The following is a 19,413-nucleotide window of genomic DNA, read 5'->3' on the forward strand; positions in this document are numbered from 1 at the left end:
ACACCCTCACACAAAACCCACACACAGACAGTTGAAGTCAGAAGTTTACATACACTTAGGTTGGAGTCATTAAAACTCATTTTTCAACCATTACACAAATTTCTTGTTAACAAACTATAGTTTTGGCAAGTTGGTTAGGACATCTACTTTGTGCATGACACAAGTAATTTTTCCAACAATTGTTTACAGAGATTATTTCACATATAATTCACTGTATCACAATTCCATTGGGTCAGAAGTTTACATATACTAAGTTGACTGTGCCTTTAATCAGCTTGGAAAATTCCAGAAAATTATGTTATGGCTTTAGAAGGTTCTGATAGGCTAATTGACAACATTTGAGTCAACTGGAGGTGTACCTGTGGATGTATCTCAAGGCCTACCTTCAAACTCAGTGCCTCTTTGCGTGACATCATGGGAATATCAAAAGAAATCAGCCAAGACCTCAGAAAAAAATTGTAGACCTCCACAAATCTGGTTCATCCTTGGGAGCAATTTCCAAACGCCTGAAGGTACCACGTTCATCTGGACACACAATAGTATGTAACCGATGTGAAATGGCTTGTTAGTTAGCGGTGGTGCGCGCTAATAGTGTTTCAATCAGGTGACATCACTCACTCTGAGACCTGAAGTAGTTGTTCCCCTTGCTCTGCAAAGGCCGTGGCTTTTGTGGCGCGATGGGTAATGATGCTTCATGGATGTCAGTGGTTGATGTGTGCAGAGGGTCCCTGGTTCAAGCCCAGATTGGGGCGAGGAGAGGGACGGAAGCTATACTGTTACAAGTACGCAAGTATAAACACCATGGGAAGACACAGCTGTCATACCGCTCAGGAAGGAGATGCGTTCTGTGTCCTAGAGATGAATGTGCTTTGGTGCGAAAAGTGCCAATCAATCCCAGAACAACAGCAAAGGACCCTGTGAAGATGCTGGAGGAACCAGGTACAGAAGTATCTATATACACAGTAAAACGAGTCATATATCGACATAACCTGAAAGGCCGCTCAGCAAGGAAGAAGCCACTGCTCCAAAACCGCCACTGCACATTGATCGTACTTTTTGGAGAAATGTCCTCTGGTCTGATGAAACAAAAATAGAACTGTTTGGCCACAATGACCATCGTTATGTTTGGAGGTAAAAGGGGGAGGCTTGCAAGAGCGAAGAACACCATCCCAACTGTGAAGCACGGGGTTGGCATCATCATGTTGTGGGGGTGCTTTGCTGCAGTAGGGTCGGGTGCACTTCACAAAATAGATGGCAACATAAGGAATAAAAATGTATGTGGATATATTGAAGCAACATCTCAAGACATCAGTCAGGAAGATAAAGCTTGGTTGCAAATGGGTCTTCCAAATTGACAATGACCCCAAGCATGCTTCCAAAGTTGTGGCAAAATGGCTTAAGGACAACAAAGGGTATTGGAGTTGCCGTCAGAAAGCCCTGACCACAATCCTATAGAACATTTGTGGGCAGAACTGAAAAACCGTGTGCGAGCAAGGAGGCCTTAAAACCTGACTCGGTTACACCAGCTCTGTCAGGAGGAATGGGCCAAAGTTCACCCAACTTATTGTGAGAAGTTTGTGGAAGGCTACCTGAAACGTTTGACCCAAGTTAAACAATTTAAAGGCAATGCTACCAAATACAAATTGAGTGTATGTAAACTTCTGACACACTGGGAATGTGATGAAAGAAATAAAAGCTGAAATAAATAATGCTCTCTACTATTATTCTGACATTTCACATTCTTAAAATAAAGTGGTGATCCTAACTGACCTAAGACGGAATTTTTACTAGAATTAAATGTCAGGAATTGTGAAAAACTGAGTTTAAATGTATTTGGCTAAGGTGTATGTAAACTTCCGACTTCAACTGTATATGTCTGTATGTGTGTATATATATGGCGATTTTTGCATGTAAATCTTGGTAGGACAAAAAAAAAAAAAGTGGGATGCATGCCAGCAAAGCCACAACACTAAACAATACATTGATTGCACAGTAACGGTGACAAACAGTTCTATATATTTAATAGACACACATACAACACTTTGTAAATAGCAAATATTACATCAATTTACATCAATAGTTTTGTTGGGGGGATTTGAAAATTAAAGATGAGACAGATTAATAAATGTTTTGTTGAGTACAAAAAGAGTGGTGAAAATTACAGGCAGGGGGCGTTTCACCTCAAGAGACACCCTATCCTAAGCTACTTTAGACGGTTCGTCACTAGGTACCACAGCCACAAAGTCATAAAACCCCATTTCTACAATTGATCTTGTTAAAATGTGCATTTAAACCTAACCACAATACCAATCTTATACCCAACCGTACATTAAGACCAAAAGCACATTTTGTTTTCATAAATGTTTAAGATGTAGCCAATTTGACTTTGTGACTGTGGTAACCCTTTTGACGGGATAGGCAGGCTGCTCTCTATCTGCAGCTCTGACAGAACCAGTCTCCTCCCTCAAAGTTGATACGAAAAAAAGAACTTTATGCTGTCTGTCACACGGGAAGAAGTTGGATTCATGAACTAAAACTATTTTTTTATATACTAACTCAAAGTTTTTGCATTGTCTTTTTCAAATTTGGACTGGAGAAAACAGCAAAACATGTCTCGTTTTGGGGCGTTAGTCTTTTCAATTTGACGAGTGAAACGCAGGTTTGTTGCCAAGCTACACTGTAACGTGTCAGCAGACCACTTCATCAAAGCAAGACTACTGCATGTCCTGCTTACCTGGAAAGCCAACTTTTGGACAGAATTAAGCGAAAATGTCAGACAACAGATCTAGTTTTCTTCATATTGGAGACATTGTGTCGCTTTACGCGGAAGGCACTGTCAATGGCTTCATCAGTACATTGGGGTATGTTCCCTCTAATTAAATATTATGTAAATATAAACCATGTTTTATTCAAATGTGACAACCATGGCATGTAAGCGTACAGGCTCGTTTGTTGGCCAATACATGAATTGAGTCAATGTCGGTAACACATGGCGATGTCAAAGGTTCAAACATCGGAAGTTGAAGAAAAGGCCTAACAAGCGAATCCATCAAGGAGGAAATGCCGCCTATGAACCTCACACATTTATGCAAATATAACAGGAATGCAAAGCATTATAATGAAGTAAACTGCATACAAGAAGGCCTGTGCCTCTCCAGTGTAGCCAATGCGTGTGCAATGTCCAGTCACACATGCTTTCAGACACATTATTACTCTTTGGACGCCAAATGGTTTCTTGGGAGAATATCGCGCTGTGAACCATTACGTACTCAAAATAGTATTCAGCTTTTTCACGGAAGGTCGTGGCTCTCTTGTCAGAGCAGCACGCACTGTGAGACAGCTGAGGAATTTCACTTGATTGCTCACACCTGTTTGATCAACATGTCTTCCTTGACCTGTAATGTAGTGAATTTGTATATGTTCACCAGGGTGTCCCCAATGCAACTTGAATAATGGTTAGGTCGTTGAATGTACTCTTGTGGCCAATGCTTTAATCTGCACAGTCATGGATAGGAAACGTTTTAAGAACTTTTCCTATTTGTTTTGCTCATCACATTTTTGACTTTGGGGTAATGAACACATTTCCAAATGTACAGAGAATTTGAGAGGTACTTTCATGTGTTTTACCAAACAGTGAAGGGTCAAATAAGGTCTGCCTAGTTTAGAGTAAATTTATGGCTTTCTGTTAGTACAGAAGATAATTGACTAGTCTACTCTGAGTGTGGGAGTACTGGTTGCTGAACCAGAGCAGGCCCAAAACTGACTTGGTGAAATGGTGTATTATTGTAATTTTTTAAGCCATTGAAAGTTCACTATCAGTAATAACAGCTAATTCCAAGGACCATCAGAGATTTTCTACAAGTATTGACTCTCAGAAGATAATTGACTAATGGTTGTCAGCTTTGATATTATCTTGAATTTACAATGTACCACAAAGACATGAGTTTCTTCTTGTAAACACTATAGTGCTTATTGAAATGCGGCTCCAGTGCATTAGAGAATTTCTATGCTCTGCCGTCTAGGCCCCAGAACAGGCAGGTGTGAATACACTCGTTCTGTGGAAAGAGTCTGCCCTACCCACCTCTCACTCACATTCTCTCTGCTCTCTCTCTGTGTCTGTGCTTTTAAACAGCCACGCCAAAAGCATAGCAGGCATTTGCCTAACCATCACTGTTACCATAGTTACTCCATGGATAGCAGTCTGAAAGAAGTCTCTATAAAAATGACACAATCGTCTCTACAAGGCAGAATGTTGAATAAAGTGATATTTAGACTTTACCGGTTGTACATGCTGTTGGTCCTTTTGGTGGTATGAGGTGGAGATGGGGTATCCACAGGAAAGTGTTTATCTGAGTTTTTGCTGCGCCGGTAGTTTCTGTCGCTTGTATTTTCAATCTGTTGATACATTGCACGTGATGCACAATATGTGAACAATAGCCGAATGTAGTCGACCGATGCGTGTTTACTCGCAATCAGCTGGAAGTGTGTGCTGTTCGGTTAGGCTTGGCCATATTGTGCAAGTGTTGGCCGAGTGCGCATTGCATCAGTATTGAAAATTAAAAACCCGAAATACAGACCAGCGTACTGAAGGTCGGGTTGATAAAATATTCCTGTGGCTATTTTGTATCAGATTACCTCTGACATAGGGACAAATTGGAGGACAACAGTTAAAGTAAGTTGAAATGAAGTTTGGGAATGCTGAGCCTACATGTTAGAGAGGTGTAAGTATTTACCTCTCGGGATTCTAAAGCGGCTCAGCAGGCATGAGCCTGGAAACCCGATGTTGAATTGTACGTCAGGCATAAATTAGCGTTTGGATCAGGAAAGTTTCATTTCATGAGCTCAACAAGCCAGAAAGATGAATAAAATTATATTTGAACTAACTTGACCTGTTGTCTCACAAGGACCAACCACATGGACAATCTATCCTCAGGAATGTATAATTATGTTAACTTTTCAAAGAACTGGTTGTGCATTCAGATTTCTATCAACTGGAGCATGCAAGATGAAAATGCATGCACGAGATGCATGCTTCAGGTGATAGAAATCTGTTCTTTGGAAAGTAGCTGTAATAAGTGAAAACTAGCTGTTATTGGCAGAGGTTTGAAACTCTCTTATTGGACTATTAACTAACTTACCACCTGGTCATGTCGCCAGGCAGGCCAAAGCTCCATCCCACTAAAACAAGCTGAAATTTCAGGTGGTCTATTCAAAAAGCGTATACATTAAAAGGGCATTATCATAATTTTCACAGTATTATTCCAACTTCAATGTGGAAATGTATATAAAACACAGGAAAGTCACGTTTTTGACCTCACACGGCCTTTAAAATAGAATTTGATTCAACATTCTGGTTTGTAGAGGTCGTGAGAGGAACATTTCCTGATCCAAACGCTCATTTCTGCCTAACGTTGAATCCAATGCAATTCAACGTGGGGTTTCCTGGCTAACGTGAGCAGGGGATCACTCCTGAACTCCTCTCTTGATGTCTACGATCATGTTGGTAACTCGGAACCCCATTGTGTTTGAGACACAACAGCCTCATTCCAGTAACTTCAAAATGCCTCCTTGTTTCCATGTGATAATCACTGATGTGTAAAGTGAGTGGATAAATCAATCTCATTGCTTTCACCAATCATACTATGCTAGATTTGCAATGCCAAGCAGGAAGGAATGGAAATGGGGCCAGTGTTTAGATGGGGACAGACTGGCTTGTAACCTGGGTGGATGAAGCCTATAAAGGCCACAAACGGACTTGTGCCAACAATATGAATCATGACTGACATTGTGTTACTGAAAAGTTGCAGTCAGGTAACTTGTCAAGGCCCATCTCAATGCAAATGTCAGGGCCATAAAATGTCAATGCAAAGTGCATAGTAGAGAGCTCTGCTGTTTTGAACGAAAGGCATAAAGTCAGTAATGAATCAGTGATTCATTAACTAATGCAGTCTGACGTAGCCAGGTCTGTATGGTGTGCTTTATCAACACTACACACACCTAAAAATAAGCCTCATTCATGGCCCAGAAAGTCATTGGTAGAGTTCCTGCCCGACTACATTGCAGGTGCATGCTCGATCTTACAAAGCCTGGACAGGTATGCAACATATCAGCTAGCCACATACCATACGTAAGGCCATGCTTTTTGGTATGGAAATGGAGGCACTGTGCTTCGACTGTTTCAGTATTATCCACGTGTTGCTGCAGGTAGGACATCCCTAGGAAATGTTCTGTAATTGACACAACCTGAACCCAGGTTCGATACCCGATCAGGAATTCACTAGAATATACTTCCATAGCTGGTTTCGTTGACTCTCTCCATTAACTGCCCCTATTTGACACATTTTTAGCTACAACTTCAACAAGTCCGTTGGAGAGTATCAGCTTGAGCAAAGTGAGGTGTAGAATCACTGATCTACAAATAGCATTCCCTGCCAAATAATAGATTTTGTGCAATTTTAAGATTTGCAGAGCAATGCCTCCCCTGGCAAACACAGGCACAACCAGACAGTAATTGATTGATTGGAGACAGCTTGTGTCAATTACAGAACATTTCCTAGGATTTTCTACCAGCAGCAACACTAGTGGATAGGGCTGGAAATGCTGGCTTCTGCACTAAAATCATGGCCCTAATCATATGATTTAGGTTGTTCTCCTGTTTAGATGATGCAGATGCATTCCAGATCTTACATAACATACCTATCCAGGCATACTGTCAGCTAATCACATCATGGTTGCATCCCCTGCTCAGACATTGCATGCATCAACCAATGGTTGCGTGCCACATCGTTGACTGTGCAGTCGGGCACGAGATTGCTACAACGTGGTTAGCTGATATGTAAAATACCTATCCAGGTGCTGTAAGATGTCGGCAACATCTGAGCAGATGAACGCGCCCCATATCTTATAGCAATCTGGTGCCCGCCTGCACAGTCTGACATGGCATGCAACCATTAGTTGATGTATGCAGCGTCTGTGCATCTATTTGGGCAGAAACTCAATTGTCTGTCCCTAATGGCACCCCATATAGTGTACCCTCCAACTGCTCACCTCTCCCTCAAAGCACATTGCAGGAGAGGATCCAAGATCCTTCCCCCGGACCTCCTCCTCCAATTAGATTTGAGAATTATGTAAGGCGAGGAATTGAGGAAACCAATGGTTTGACGGCTAGTAATGTTTTCAGACATGCATGGTATCATGAATGTTGGCTGGCATTGCCATTACTACACTGCTCAAAAAAATAAAGGGAACACTAAAATAACACATCCTAGATCTGAATGAATGAAATAATCTTATTAAATACTTTTTTCTTTACATAGTTGAATGTGCTGACAACAAAATCACACAAAAATAATCAATGGAAATCCAATTTATCAACCCATGGAGGTCTGGATTTGGAGTCACACTCAAAATTCAAGTGAAAAACCACACTACAGGCTGATCCAACTTTGATGTAATGTCCTTAAAACAAGTAAAAATGAGGCTCAGTAGTGTGTGTGGCCTCCACGTGCCTGTATGACCTCCCTACAACGCCTGGGCATGCTCCTGATGAGGTGGCGGATGGTCTCCTGAGGGATCTCCTCCCAGACCTGGACTAAAGCATCCGCCAACGCCTGGACAGTCTGTGGTGCAACGTGGCGTTGGTGGATGGAGCAAGACATGATTTCCCAGATTGATTCAGGTCTGGGGAACGGGCGGGCCAGTCCATAGCATCAATGCCTTCCTCTTGCAGGAACTGCTAACACACTCCAGCCACATGAGGTCTAGCATTGTCTTGCATTAGGAGGAACCCAGGGCCAACCGCACCAGCATATGGTCTCACAAGGGGTCTGAGGATCTCATCTCGGTACCTAATGGCAGTCAGGCTACCTCTGGCGAGCACGTGGAGGGCTGTGCGGCCCCCCAAAGAAATGCCACCCCACACCATGACTGACCCACCGCCAAACCGGTCATGCTGGAGGATGTTGCAGGCAGCAGAACGTTCTCCACGGCGTCTCCAGACTCTGTCACGTGCTCAGTGTGAACCTGCTTTCATCTGTGAAGAGCACAGGGCGCCAGTGGCGAATTTGCCAATCTTGGTGTTCTCTGGCAAATGCCAAACGTCCTGCATGGTGTTGGGCTGTAAGCACAACCCCCACCTGTGGACGTCGGGCCCTCATACCACCCTCATGGAGTCTGTTTCTGACCGTTTGAGCAGACACATGCACATTTGTGGCCTGCTGGAGGTCATTTTGCAGGGCTCTGGCAGTGCTTCTCCTGCTCCTCCTTGCACAAAGGCGGAGGTAGCGGTCCTGCTGCTGGGTTGTTGCCCTCCTACGACCTCCTCCACGTCTCCTGATGTACTGGCCTGTCTCCTGGTAGCGCCTCCATGCTCTGGACACTACGCTGACAGACACAGCAAACCTTCTTGCCACAGCTCGCAATGATGTGCCATCCTGGATGAGCTGCACTACCTGAGCCACTTGTGTGGGTTGTAGACTCCATCTCATGCTACCACTAGAGTGAACGCACCGCCAGCATTCAAAAGTGACCAAAACATCAGCCAGGAAGCATAGGAACTGAGAAGTGGTCTGTGGTCCCCACCTGCAGAACCACTCCTTTATTGGGGGTGTCTTGCTAATTGCCTATAATTTCCAACTGTTGTCTATTCCATTTGCACAACAGCATGTGAAATGTATTGTCAATCAGTGTTGCTTCCTAAGTGGACAGTTTGATTTCACAGAAGTGTGATTGACTTGGAGTTACATTGTGTTGTTTAAGTGTTCCCTTTATTTTTTTGAGCAGTGTATATGCGTCACATGCAACCTCAGCTCAACTGGCTTTGATAAGTCTATAAATCCATATTGACATATGATAGTAACGTATAACCTCTTACTTCAAATAAGTTCCTCAGCTCACACCTTCTTTTACAAACACTCAGAGTTCCCCTCAGGCTGATTCTTTGCCTAAGTCCAATCCTCTTCTGCTGTGCTTATCTTGCTGACATAATCAAGCAAACACACCAAACAAGTCCACACATTCTAGTTTAGTAGCACTAGCTCATTTGGATGCATAAGGTAGCCTGAACTGTGCATGAACTGTTCATGGACCACTATTTCAGCTACATAGCCTAAATGACTGCGGTTAACTTCATCCATGCTCTAAATGTTATCTGGTTCGTAGTGTACATGTAATGTCAGTCTTATATTGGCAGGTTACACATCATTAGGTTAAAGGAGAGCTGTGCATCACCAGCAAGTTGAAGCGTGTCCAGAGATCTGTTGATTTAACAAAACTCATTGACCAGTAATTTGGCCATTCTACAGCTTTTTACTATCAGAAGATCTCAGTGTGGTCACACATTGTGTATTTTCTCAGCCTTGTCACGGTCTGGCGTCCTTTGTCTTGCCATAATGTGTAATGGAGCGATAATTTGCCTACCTTGTCCGTATCCTGTCAGCTGGATGTGCTGCTGGTTCTTTTTTAACTGAGCTCCAGGACCAGGGTCGCATTCATTAGGTCATGCAATGGAAAGTGTTTCTTATTGGAGTCTAAGTAGTCCTTCCCTGTTTACGCCAGTCTTCCATTTTGGTTCCTAATGAATATGACCCAGTTATTTGAAATGCGCTGGCTGTCATGGCACTGGTTAAAGCCTGACTGTTTCAACTGAGCAAAGTTATAGGCCTATTCATTAGGGCACACTGTAGCAAAACATTTTGCAATGTAAAATTTTTAAATGTGTTTCTTATATTCGACAAGGTTCAGGCAGTCCCTCCCTATTTCAGTCCGTTATTCTTCCGTTTGGTGCCTAATGAATGCGACCTCAGGCTCTCGGTACTTGAGGTTACTCATTAATGCGCTAAACAGACTGAGGAGTCTTTAGTTTATCTCGAGTCTTCCTGTTTTGCTGTGTAGCACATGATCTGACATCCTATTGTTTCTCATTTAGATGAGACTTTGATATGGGAGCTGAGGAATAGGAAATATGCACAGCAACAGCCAGCCAGTTAGGATTAAATGATCAAGAGCCATGGCAGCAAGAGGAACTACCTGACTGACTCACTGCACAGGACTGCTAACTTTGTCTGAACCAGAGGGACCGTGCCTTGCGTTTTCCCCTTGGCCATTCATCTACTCAACTATGTCCTTGTAATCCAGTAAAGTGTCTAAGATAAGTTAGGGATGTGACAAATGAAACAATTTCTTAATGTTTAAACATACATTTTTCTTTTAAATCGGTTTCCCGTTAAAATACGAAATTCATAGAATTCCATGTGACTTCACAATGCAGCTGCACTGCTGCCAGCAAAGGTTTGGGTCTAAAGATGTGTCTCTTTAAGGTGGTTAAGCATTGCACCTGTTCTACCATTACTGTACCTCAATTCCACCTGGAAAAGTTTGCATTTCACCACCTTCTCATTTAACAAACATTTCCTGAATTGTTCCATGGGAAGTTAAGCCCAGGGAAGTTTGGGAATTTTGTTTATATTCATCAAAAAAGTTAGCTTATAACAGTGAACATTTTTTGTGGGATACACATCAGGCAATTCTAGGTCCTGTGGCATATTTTGGTTAAACTATCCCCAATTCAATGGAATTGCAACCCTCTGGATGCACAGTGCATTCTTCCATCACACGTGCAGCTGATCTTGCACACTAATGAGATGCTATTGATCCCACACTACTACACTGTCTGAGCCAAGGCCTACATGATTTATGGTAAGTTTTGATTGCAATACTGGGTGGGGTGAATATATTTTCTGACACATTCAACTGCCAATGTTTGTCTATGGAGATTGCATGGCAGCGTGCTCGATTTTATAGACCTGTCAGCAACAGGTGTGGCTGAAATAGCCGAGGGGTGTCATGGCCATGTAGTGTGTGTGTGTGTGTGTACTGTGCCTTCGGAAAGTATTCAGACCTCTTGACTTTTTCCATATTTTGTTACGTTACAGCCTTATTCTAAAATGGATTGAACAATTTTATGGGCTTTCCTCTGACACCGCTTGTAATATACAGCTGAATTCGGAAGTTTACATACACTTAGGTTGGAGTCATTAAAACTCATTTATCAACCATTCCACAAATTTGTTGTCAACAAACTAGTTTTGGCAAGTCGGTTAGGACATCTACTTTGTGCATGACACAAGTAATTTTTCCAACAATTGTTTACAGAGAGATTATTTAAATTATATTTCACTGTATCACAATTCCATTGTGTCAGCAGTTTACATGCACTAAGTTGACTGTGCCTTTAAACAGCTTGGAAAATTCCAGAAAATGATGTCATGGCTTTAGAAGGTTCTGGTAGGCTAATTTACGTAATTTGAATCACTTGGAGGTGTACCTGTGGATGTATTTCAAGGCCTACCTTCAAACTCAGTGCATCTTTGCTTGACATCATGGGAAAATCTAAAGAAATTAGCCAAGACCTCAGAAAAAAATTGTAGACCTCCACAAATCTGGTTCATCCTTGGGAGCAATTTTCAAACGCCTGAAGGTACCACGTTCATCTGGACACACAATAGTACGCAAGTATAAACACCATGGGAAGACACAGCTGTCATACCGCTCAGGAAGGAGATGCGTTCTGTCTCCTAGAGATGAATGTACTTTGGTGCGAAAAGTGCCAATCAATCCCAGAACAACAGCAAAGGACCTTGTGAAGATGCTGGAGGAAACCGGTACAGAAGTATCTATATCCACATTAAAACGAGTCCTATATCGACATAACCTGAAAGGCCGTTCAGCAAGGAAGAAGCCACTGCTCCAAAACCGCCATAAAAAAGCCAGACTACGGTTTGTGACTGCACATGGGGACAAAGATCGTACTTTTTGGAGAAATGTCTGATGAAACAAAAATAGAACTGTTTGACCATCGTTATGTTTGGAGGAAAAAGGGGGAGGCTTGCAAGCCAAAGAACACCATCCCAACCGTGAAGCACGGGGGTGGCAGCATCATGTTGTGGGGGTGCTTTGCTGCAGGAGGGCCTGGTGCACTTCACAAAATAGATGTCAACATAAGGAATGAAAATATGTGAATATTCAGAAGCAGCATCTCAAGACATCAGTCAGGAAGTTAAAGCTTGGTTGCAAATGGGTCTTCCAAATGGACAATGACCCCAAGCATACTTCCAAAGTTGTGGCAAAATGGCTTAAGGACAACAAAGTCAAGGTATTGGAGTGGCCATCACAAAGCCCTGACCTCAATCCTATAGAAAAATTGTGGGCAGAACTGAAAAAGCGTGTTCGAGCAAGGAGGCCTGCAAACCTGACTCGGTTACACCAGCTCTGTCAGGAGGAATGGGCCAAAATTCAACCATCTTATTGTGGGAAGCTTGTGGAATTCTACCCAAAACGTTTGACCCAAGTTAAACAATTTAAAGGCAATGCTACCAAATACTAATTGAGTGTATGTAAACTTCTGACCCACTGGGAATGGGATGAAAGAAATAAAAGCTGAAATAATTCATTCTCTCTACTGTTATTCTGACATTTCACATTCTTAAAATAAAGTGGTGATCCTAACTGACCTAAGACAGGGACTTTTTACTAGGATTAAATGTCAGGGATTGTGAAAAACAGTTTAAATGTATTTGGCTAAGGTGTATGTAAACTTCCGACTTAAACTGTAGGTCCTGGATTGAGGACGCTTGGCCCCAGTGATGTGCTGGGCCATACGCACTACCCTCTGTAGCGCCTTATTGTCAGAGGCCGAGCAGTTGCCTTTCCAGGCGGTGATGCAACCGGTCAGGATGCTCTCGATGGTGCAGCTGTAGAACTTTTTGATGATCTGAGGACCCATGCCAAATCTTTTCAGTCTCCTGAGGGGGAAAAGGTGTCGTCGTGCCCTCATCATGACTGTCTTGGGGTATTTCGACCATGTTACTCCAAGGAACTTGAAACTCTCGACCCTCTCCACTACAGCCCCGTTGATGTTAATGAGGCCTGTTCGGCCCGGCTTTTCCTGTAGTCCACAATCAGCTCCTTTGTGTTGTTCCCGTTGAGGGAGAGGTTGTTGTCCTAGCACCACACTGCAAGTTCTCTGACCACCTCCCTATAGGCTGTCTCATCGTTGTCGGTGATCAGGCCTACTTCTGTTGTGTCGTCAGCAAACTTAATGATGGTGTTGGAGTCGTGCTTGGCCACGCAGTTGTGGGTGAACAGGGAGTATATTAGGGGACGAAGTACACACCCGACGGGCCCCAGTGTTGAGGATCAGCGTGGCATACGTGTTGTTGCCTACCCTTACCACCTGGGGTCTGCCAGTCAGGAAGTCCAGGATCCAGTTGCAGAGGGATGTGTTTAGTCCCAGGGTCCTTAGTGCCCATCACTAAGCTATGGTGTTGAATGCTGAGATGTAGTCATTGAACAGAGTTCTCACATAGGGTTTCCTTTTATCCAGGTGGGAAAGGGCAGTGTGGAGTGCGATTGCATTAGCTGTGGATCTGTTGGGGCGGTATGCGAATTTGAGTGGGTCTAGGGTATGCGGGAGGATTCTGTTGATGTGATGGTGCCAGGTTTCCTCCACTGTTTTAAGATGGTCATACTAAGGATTGTTTTGATTTAGAATTTTTTAACCCTTTAAGGCAGCGTTTCCCAAACCTCAGTCCTCGTGAACCAAAGGGGTGCATGTTTTGGTCTATGCCTTAACACTACACAGCTGATTCAAATGATCAGATCTTGATGATTAGTTGATTCTTTGAATCTGCTGTGTCGTGCACCCTTGGAGTCCCGAGAACCAAGTTTGGGAAACCCTGCCTTAAGGTATTATTTGATGGAACATTGAATTTGGCCTAGAGGGGTATAATAGTTTCTAGGCCAAAGTGTTACAGACTTTAAAGTGAGAAGACTGTTTTTCAGCCCACAGGACTGCCGCTGACTAGATGTTTTTTTTTCTTCTTTTTTTCCCGCACCATTCTTGGTAAACTCGAGGCACGGTCGTGCGTGATAAGCACAGGAGGCCAGCCGTTTCCGAGATACTGGAACAGGCGCACCTGGCACTGAATATCATACCATACTCAGTCGCTCGGGTCACTTTCTTTTGCCCATTCTAACGTAAAATCAAACAGGAACTGGATGCCTGTCTGCCTGCTTTATATAGCAAGCCACGGCCATGTGACTCACTTTGTAGGAGCGAACCATTTTCGTGAACGGGGTGGTGTACCTAATAAACTGGCCACTGAGTGTATACAGTGAGCACATTTTGGAGCAGAGGGTGTTAAATGTAGCATAGCCTACTTGTGTTTAGTTTCAATCAAAGCACATATTTTGCCTAGTGGCGCTCTGAGTTTTGGCCACGTGGCAGAAATATGCGACCATTCGCACAATCATCCTGAAATCTCATAAGAAATTAGGTGCTGTTTTTTGCCTTCCAGTAATGTTATACTATGCTGTTTTATATTCGGGTCTGTTATGTAGAATGCTGTAATGTGATCTTGCAGACCATTGAATCAGCTTTGATCTAACTTCGCCAGAGTAACCTGTTCTTTATGAGTAGAGCGGAGTGTGCGAAAAGTAGAGAATATTGCAGATGCACAGAAGCTACGGGACCTTTAGCTGTTGGGAAGAGGGGTCCAGAAATTCTCCACAGCCACAGTTTTAACTTTAGTAGTGCATGTAAGAAGAATGCAGTTAGCTACCTAGCAATTTTCCCCTCCCATGTTAGCTAGTGATAGCTACTGTTGATGATGCATAAGCTAGGCCTATTTGCAACATCTCCATCTCCTGGCTGCATTTACCCGCCAGATTCAGTAGCATGAACATCTGAACATAATTCATTTTAGGTAAATTTAGAGTCAAATATAATAGTTTCAGTATAGTTTGTTTTTCAAACTTGTTTTTAAATTTTCATTTTTTTTTCTCATTTTACCCTTGATGTCTTGTTTTGCATGTCTCGCAAATTTACCAAAGTAGCCTAAAGTTCGCCTCTTCTCTGGTTTTATTTAAATTACACAACTTTCCCCAGGCCTTTACAGCCTGATTGTTTAGTTACTATAACACAGCAAAGAATAGCTTTAGCGATAATTGCACTGTGATTTACATTTTATGGGGGGGACAGTTTTAAAAAACGTTTTTATTTTTATTTTTTAAACACCACTGCTGTTTAAATCGGGCTGAGCTTAAATCTATGAATGTGTTCAAATCTGGAGTCAAATGAGGATATGGATATCACAAAGGAGGAGCGATACAAAAGTTACTGAATATGCTAGAAGTAACGTGCGGAAAATGAAAACACCCAAGACTAAGCTATTTGTAAATATTTTTCAATTGTAGGGCAAGGGCATGGAACTGCATTGGATAGTTTCATTGGAGGGCTCTTCCCCCTCAGGAGGCTGAAAAGATTTGTCATGGGCCCTCAGATCCTCAAAGTTCTAAAGCCGCACCATTGAGAGCATCTTGACTGGCTGCATCACTGCTTAGTATGGCAACTGCAAGGCACCCAACAGCAAGGTGGTACAGAGGGTGGTGAGAACGGCGGTACATAACTGGGGCCGAGCTCCCTGCAATCCAGGACCTCTATACCAGGCTGGTCGGACTTCAGCCACCCTACCGCATGGCAAGCGGTATCAGTGCACCAAGTCTGTAACCAACAGGACCCTGAACAGCTTCTACAACGCATGCCATGACTGCCAAACAAGACTACTAAATAGCTAATCGAATGGCTACCTGGACTACCTGCATTGACCCTTCTTTGCACTAACTCTCTTGCACTGACTCTATGCACACACACTGGACTCAACCCATACATACTTACACTGACACTCCAACACACACACACACACACACACACACACACACACACACACACACACACACACACACACACACACATGCATACTGACGCCACACACACCTTCACCACATACGCTGCTGTTATTGTCTTATCTATCCTGTTGCCTAGTCACTTTATCCCTACCTATACTGTATGTAAATAGCTAGTTCAATTACCTCGTAACCCCGCACATCGACTTGGTACTGGTACTCCCTGTATATAGCCATGTTCTTTTTATTTTTAACTCTGAATTGTTGAAAAAGGACCCTTAAGTAAGCTTTTCACTGGTAGTCTACACCTGTTTACGAATCATGTGAGATGTGATTTGAGACAACAATCTGCTAGTGATTTTTGTAGCAGTGCAGACTACCAGAGATGATTGATTGACACACACACACACACCAAGGATGAAACTTGGACCACGAGGAGAAGCTTGAGTCAACACAGTAAGAGGGTGCCTCACTGGGCTTCCTTTCACATACTGGGCTTCCTTTTCACAACTTATCTTCAAGTTGCCAGATGGTTCTGTTTTTGTTTAAGGCTGGCAGAAGATTAGCCTGGTCCCAGATCTTTGTGCTGCCATGCCAACTACAGTGCCTTCAGAAAGCATTCATAGTTGACTAGGCCACTCAGGAACATTCAATGTCGTCTTGGTAGGCAACTCCAGTCTGTATTTGGCCTTGTGTTTTAGGTTATTGTCTTGCTGAAAGGTGAATTAATCTCTGTCTGTTGGAAAGCAGACTGAACCAGGTTTTAGCTTTATTCTGTTTATTTTTATCCTAAAAAAAACTGCCTATTGCTTGCCAAAGACAAGCATACCCATAACATGATGCAGCCACGACCATGCTTGAAAATATGAAGTGGTACTGTGATGTTGTGTTGGATTTGCCCCAAATGTTATTTGCCACATTTTTTGCAATTTTACTTTAGTGCCTTATTGCAAGCAGGATGCATGTTTTGGAATATTTACATTTTTTACAGGCTTCTTTCTTTTCACATTTCGATTAGTATTGTGGAGTAACTACAATGTTGATCCATCCTCTGTTTTCTCCTATCATAGCCATTAAACTCTGTAACTGTTTTAAAGTCACCATTGGTATCATGGTGAAATCCCTGAGAGGTTTCCTTTCTCTCCAGCAACTGAGTTAGGAAGGACACCTGTAACTTTGTAGTGACTGGATGCCTTGTATCACTGTCCAAAGTGTAATGAATTACTTCACCATGCTCATAGGGATATTCAATCTCTGCTTTAAAAAAATATATGTTTTGACCCATCTACCAATGTGTCCTTTGCAAGGCATTGGAAAACCTCCCCTGTAATTTGTGGTTGACTCGGTTTGAAATTCACTGCTCGACTGAGGGACCTTACAATTATCTGTATGTGTGGGGTACAGAGATTAGGTAGTCATTCAAAAATCATGTTTAAACTATTACTGCCATTATTAGTCCATGCAACTTATTATGTGACTTGTTAAGCACATTTCTACTCCTGAACTTATTTAGGCTTGCCAGAACAAAGGGTTGAATACTTATTGACTCAAGACATTTCAGCATTTCATTTGTAAACATTTCTGAAAACAATTCCAAATGATGGGGTATTGTGTGGAGACCAGTGACACAATCTCAATTTAATCTATTATCAATTCAGTCTGTAAAACAACACAATGTGGAAAAGGTCAAGGCGTGTGTATACTTTCTAAAGGCATTGTATATGGTCAATTGGGCATTACAATGACCACCAAAGGAGTTGGCAAGAGAGTACAAACAGATCTGTGACGAGGCTAGAATGACATGTGACACGTTTTAGAATAACACACCGTCTTTCACAGGATGTAGCCAGGTCATATTTTAAAACCTTTTATTTAACTAGGCAAGTCCTTTAAGAACAAATTCTTATTTAGAATAACGGCCTACCCCGGCCAAACCCTACCCTAATCCGGACGACACTGGGCCAATTGTGCGCCGCCCTATAAAAGCTAGAAGTGAAGAACAGCGGCACATTCTCTGCCAACAGAATCATGTTTAGTTGATCTTGTGGTTTCAACGCCTGGGGAATTTAGTAAACACGGACACGTAGCTGTTAAGTGTGGATGGAGAGTGTGTAGTTATACAGTCAAAGATCATTTTTCTGTAGATGTTTTTTTTGTAAATTGTCAGAAAAACAATTTCTGTGGCAGGCTGGTGGCCTAGTCGCATAGCAAATTCAGACATTGACTACAACAGCCAGGCATGCGGTGCGGAAACAAGGCGGTTAGCTGTTAACCCATAAACATCTAGGCCTTATCAGTCACACACAGAAGCCATGCGCTTTTCCTGTGGCCGCACCAGCCTGTGCCCCACCACAGCATTTACACAATCGACAGTTTCCTTTTCAACTAGACCAGGGCCTGTATTCACCAAGCATCTTAGAGTATTAGTGCTGAGCTATGATCAGTTTTTGTATTTTAGATCTGAATTAATATGATTACATAGATAGGGGTCAACCTGATACTAGATCAGCACACATGCTCTAGCGCTTTTTGAATACTGGCCCAGTTATCATTGTAGAACACAGTAACCATCTGTTATAGTTAGTTACACAATAATGAAACCTGGCAATGCTCTGAATTCAACATGACATCCAATAAAGATCATCACATGCGATGCGTGCTGATATCTTCCTTACATGCTACAGGTAACTGACAAAATAAAGGAAACCCCAACATAGTGTCCTAATCTAATTAAGGCGTTGGGCCACCACGAGCCGCCAGAACAGTTTCAACAAGTGCCTGGAACTCTATTGGAGGGATGCAACACTATTTATCCACGAGAAATTCCATAATTTGGTGTTTTGGCGCCGCTCCTGAATCTCCCATAAGTGTTCAATTGGGTTGAGATCTGGTGGCTGAAATAGCCATGGCATATTGTGAAACAGCAAGTTGAGCAGTCTTCGTCACTGATGCTCAAATGTGCCCCAACAATTACCCCTCTTTCAAAGTCACGGAGATCTCTTCTAGCCATGGTAGCCCAAATAATGAGCAACTGGGCCTGCCCTGCACTTTCATACATGACCCTAAGCATGATGGGATGTAAATTGCTTAATTACCCCAGGAACCACACCTGTGCGGAGCGCCAGCTTTCAATATACTTTCTCATTTACTCAACTGTTAACTTTATTTTGGCATTTCCCTGTATGTTGGTAGTGGGTAAATCCATTTGAAATCAATCAGTTCTTGACAGCATGTCTTTTGATTTAAACAAATTCCATACATGTTTGCCCATGGAAGAAGTGGCCAGAAAGGGACCTTTTGGACCTAGATATTACACAACATTCAGGAGATAATGGTGCTCAAAGTAGACTCCTTTTACATATCTGGTACCCCATTGAAATTAAATTGTAATTTCTAATTACTACCACAAAGATGGCTGCCAGTCCACCCTCCGCGTTGAATGTCAACTTAAATGGTCATGTCTATTCTGTTATCTATATTTCTATGATTTCAATAGGCTTTCTGTGGAGGATTGACATTATTATTTAGAACAGATATTCCCATTCAAGTCAACATTCTCTGACTTCTGGACCTCCAACCATCTTTGTGGTACCATTTGAAAGTTGACATTTCTATTTTATTCCAATGTTAGTATATTCATCAGCCAAAACATGACACAAAAATAATAAATGT

At 42.5% G+C, this 19,413-nt stretch overlaps 1 protein-coding gene across 3 annotated transcripts in view; it reads left to right on the forward strand.

Moving 5' to 3' along the window:
* The first annotated feature begins 2,450 nt into the window (after window positions 1–2,450).
* The window catches only part of LOC106573309 (inositol 1,4,5-trisphosphate-gated calcium channel ITPR2), a 178,625-nt gene continuing 161,662 nt past the window's right edge, over window positions 2,451–19,413 (forward strand). For 2 of the 3 annotated variants that reach the window (XM_045697031.2, XM_045697032.2), the window contains exon 1: window positions 2,452–2,861. In XM_045697031.2, coding sequence (XP_045552987.1) covers window positions 2,770–2,861 — 92 coding nt within the window. In that variant the 5' untranslated portion in view covers window positions 2,452–2,769. Of the gene's footprint in view, window positions 2,862–19,413 lie in introns of all 3 variants that reach the window. The other variant, XR_006759687.2, reaches the window with a different exon arrangement.

This window comes from Salmo salar, chromosome 16 (assembly GCF_965601325.2).
Source record: "Salmo salar chromosome 16, fSalSal1, whole genome shotgun sequence".
NCBI classification, from domain to species: Eukaryota; Metazoa; Chordata; class Actinopteri; order Salmoniformes; family Salmonidae; genus Salmo; species Salmo salar.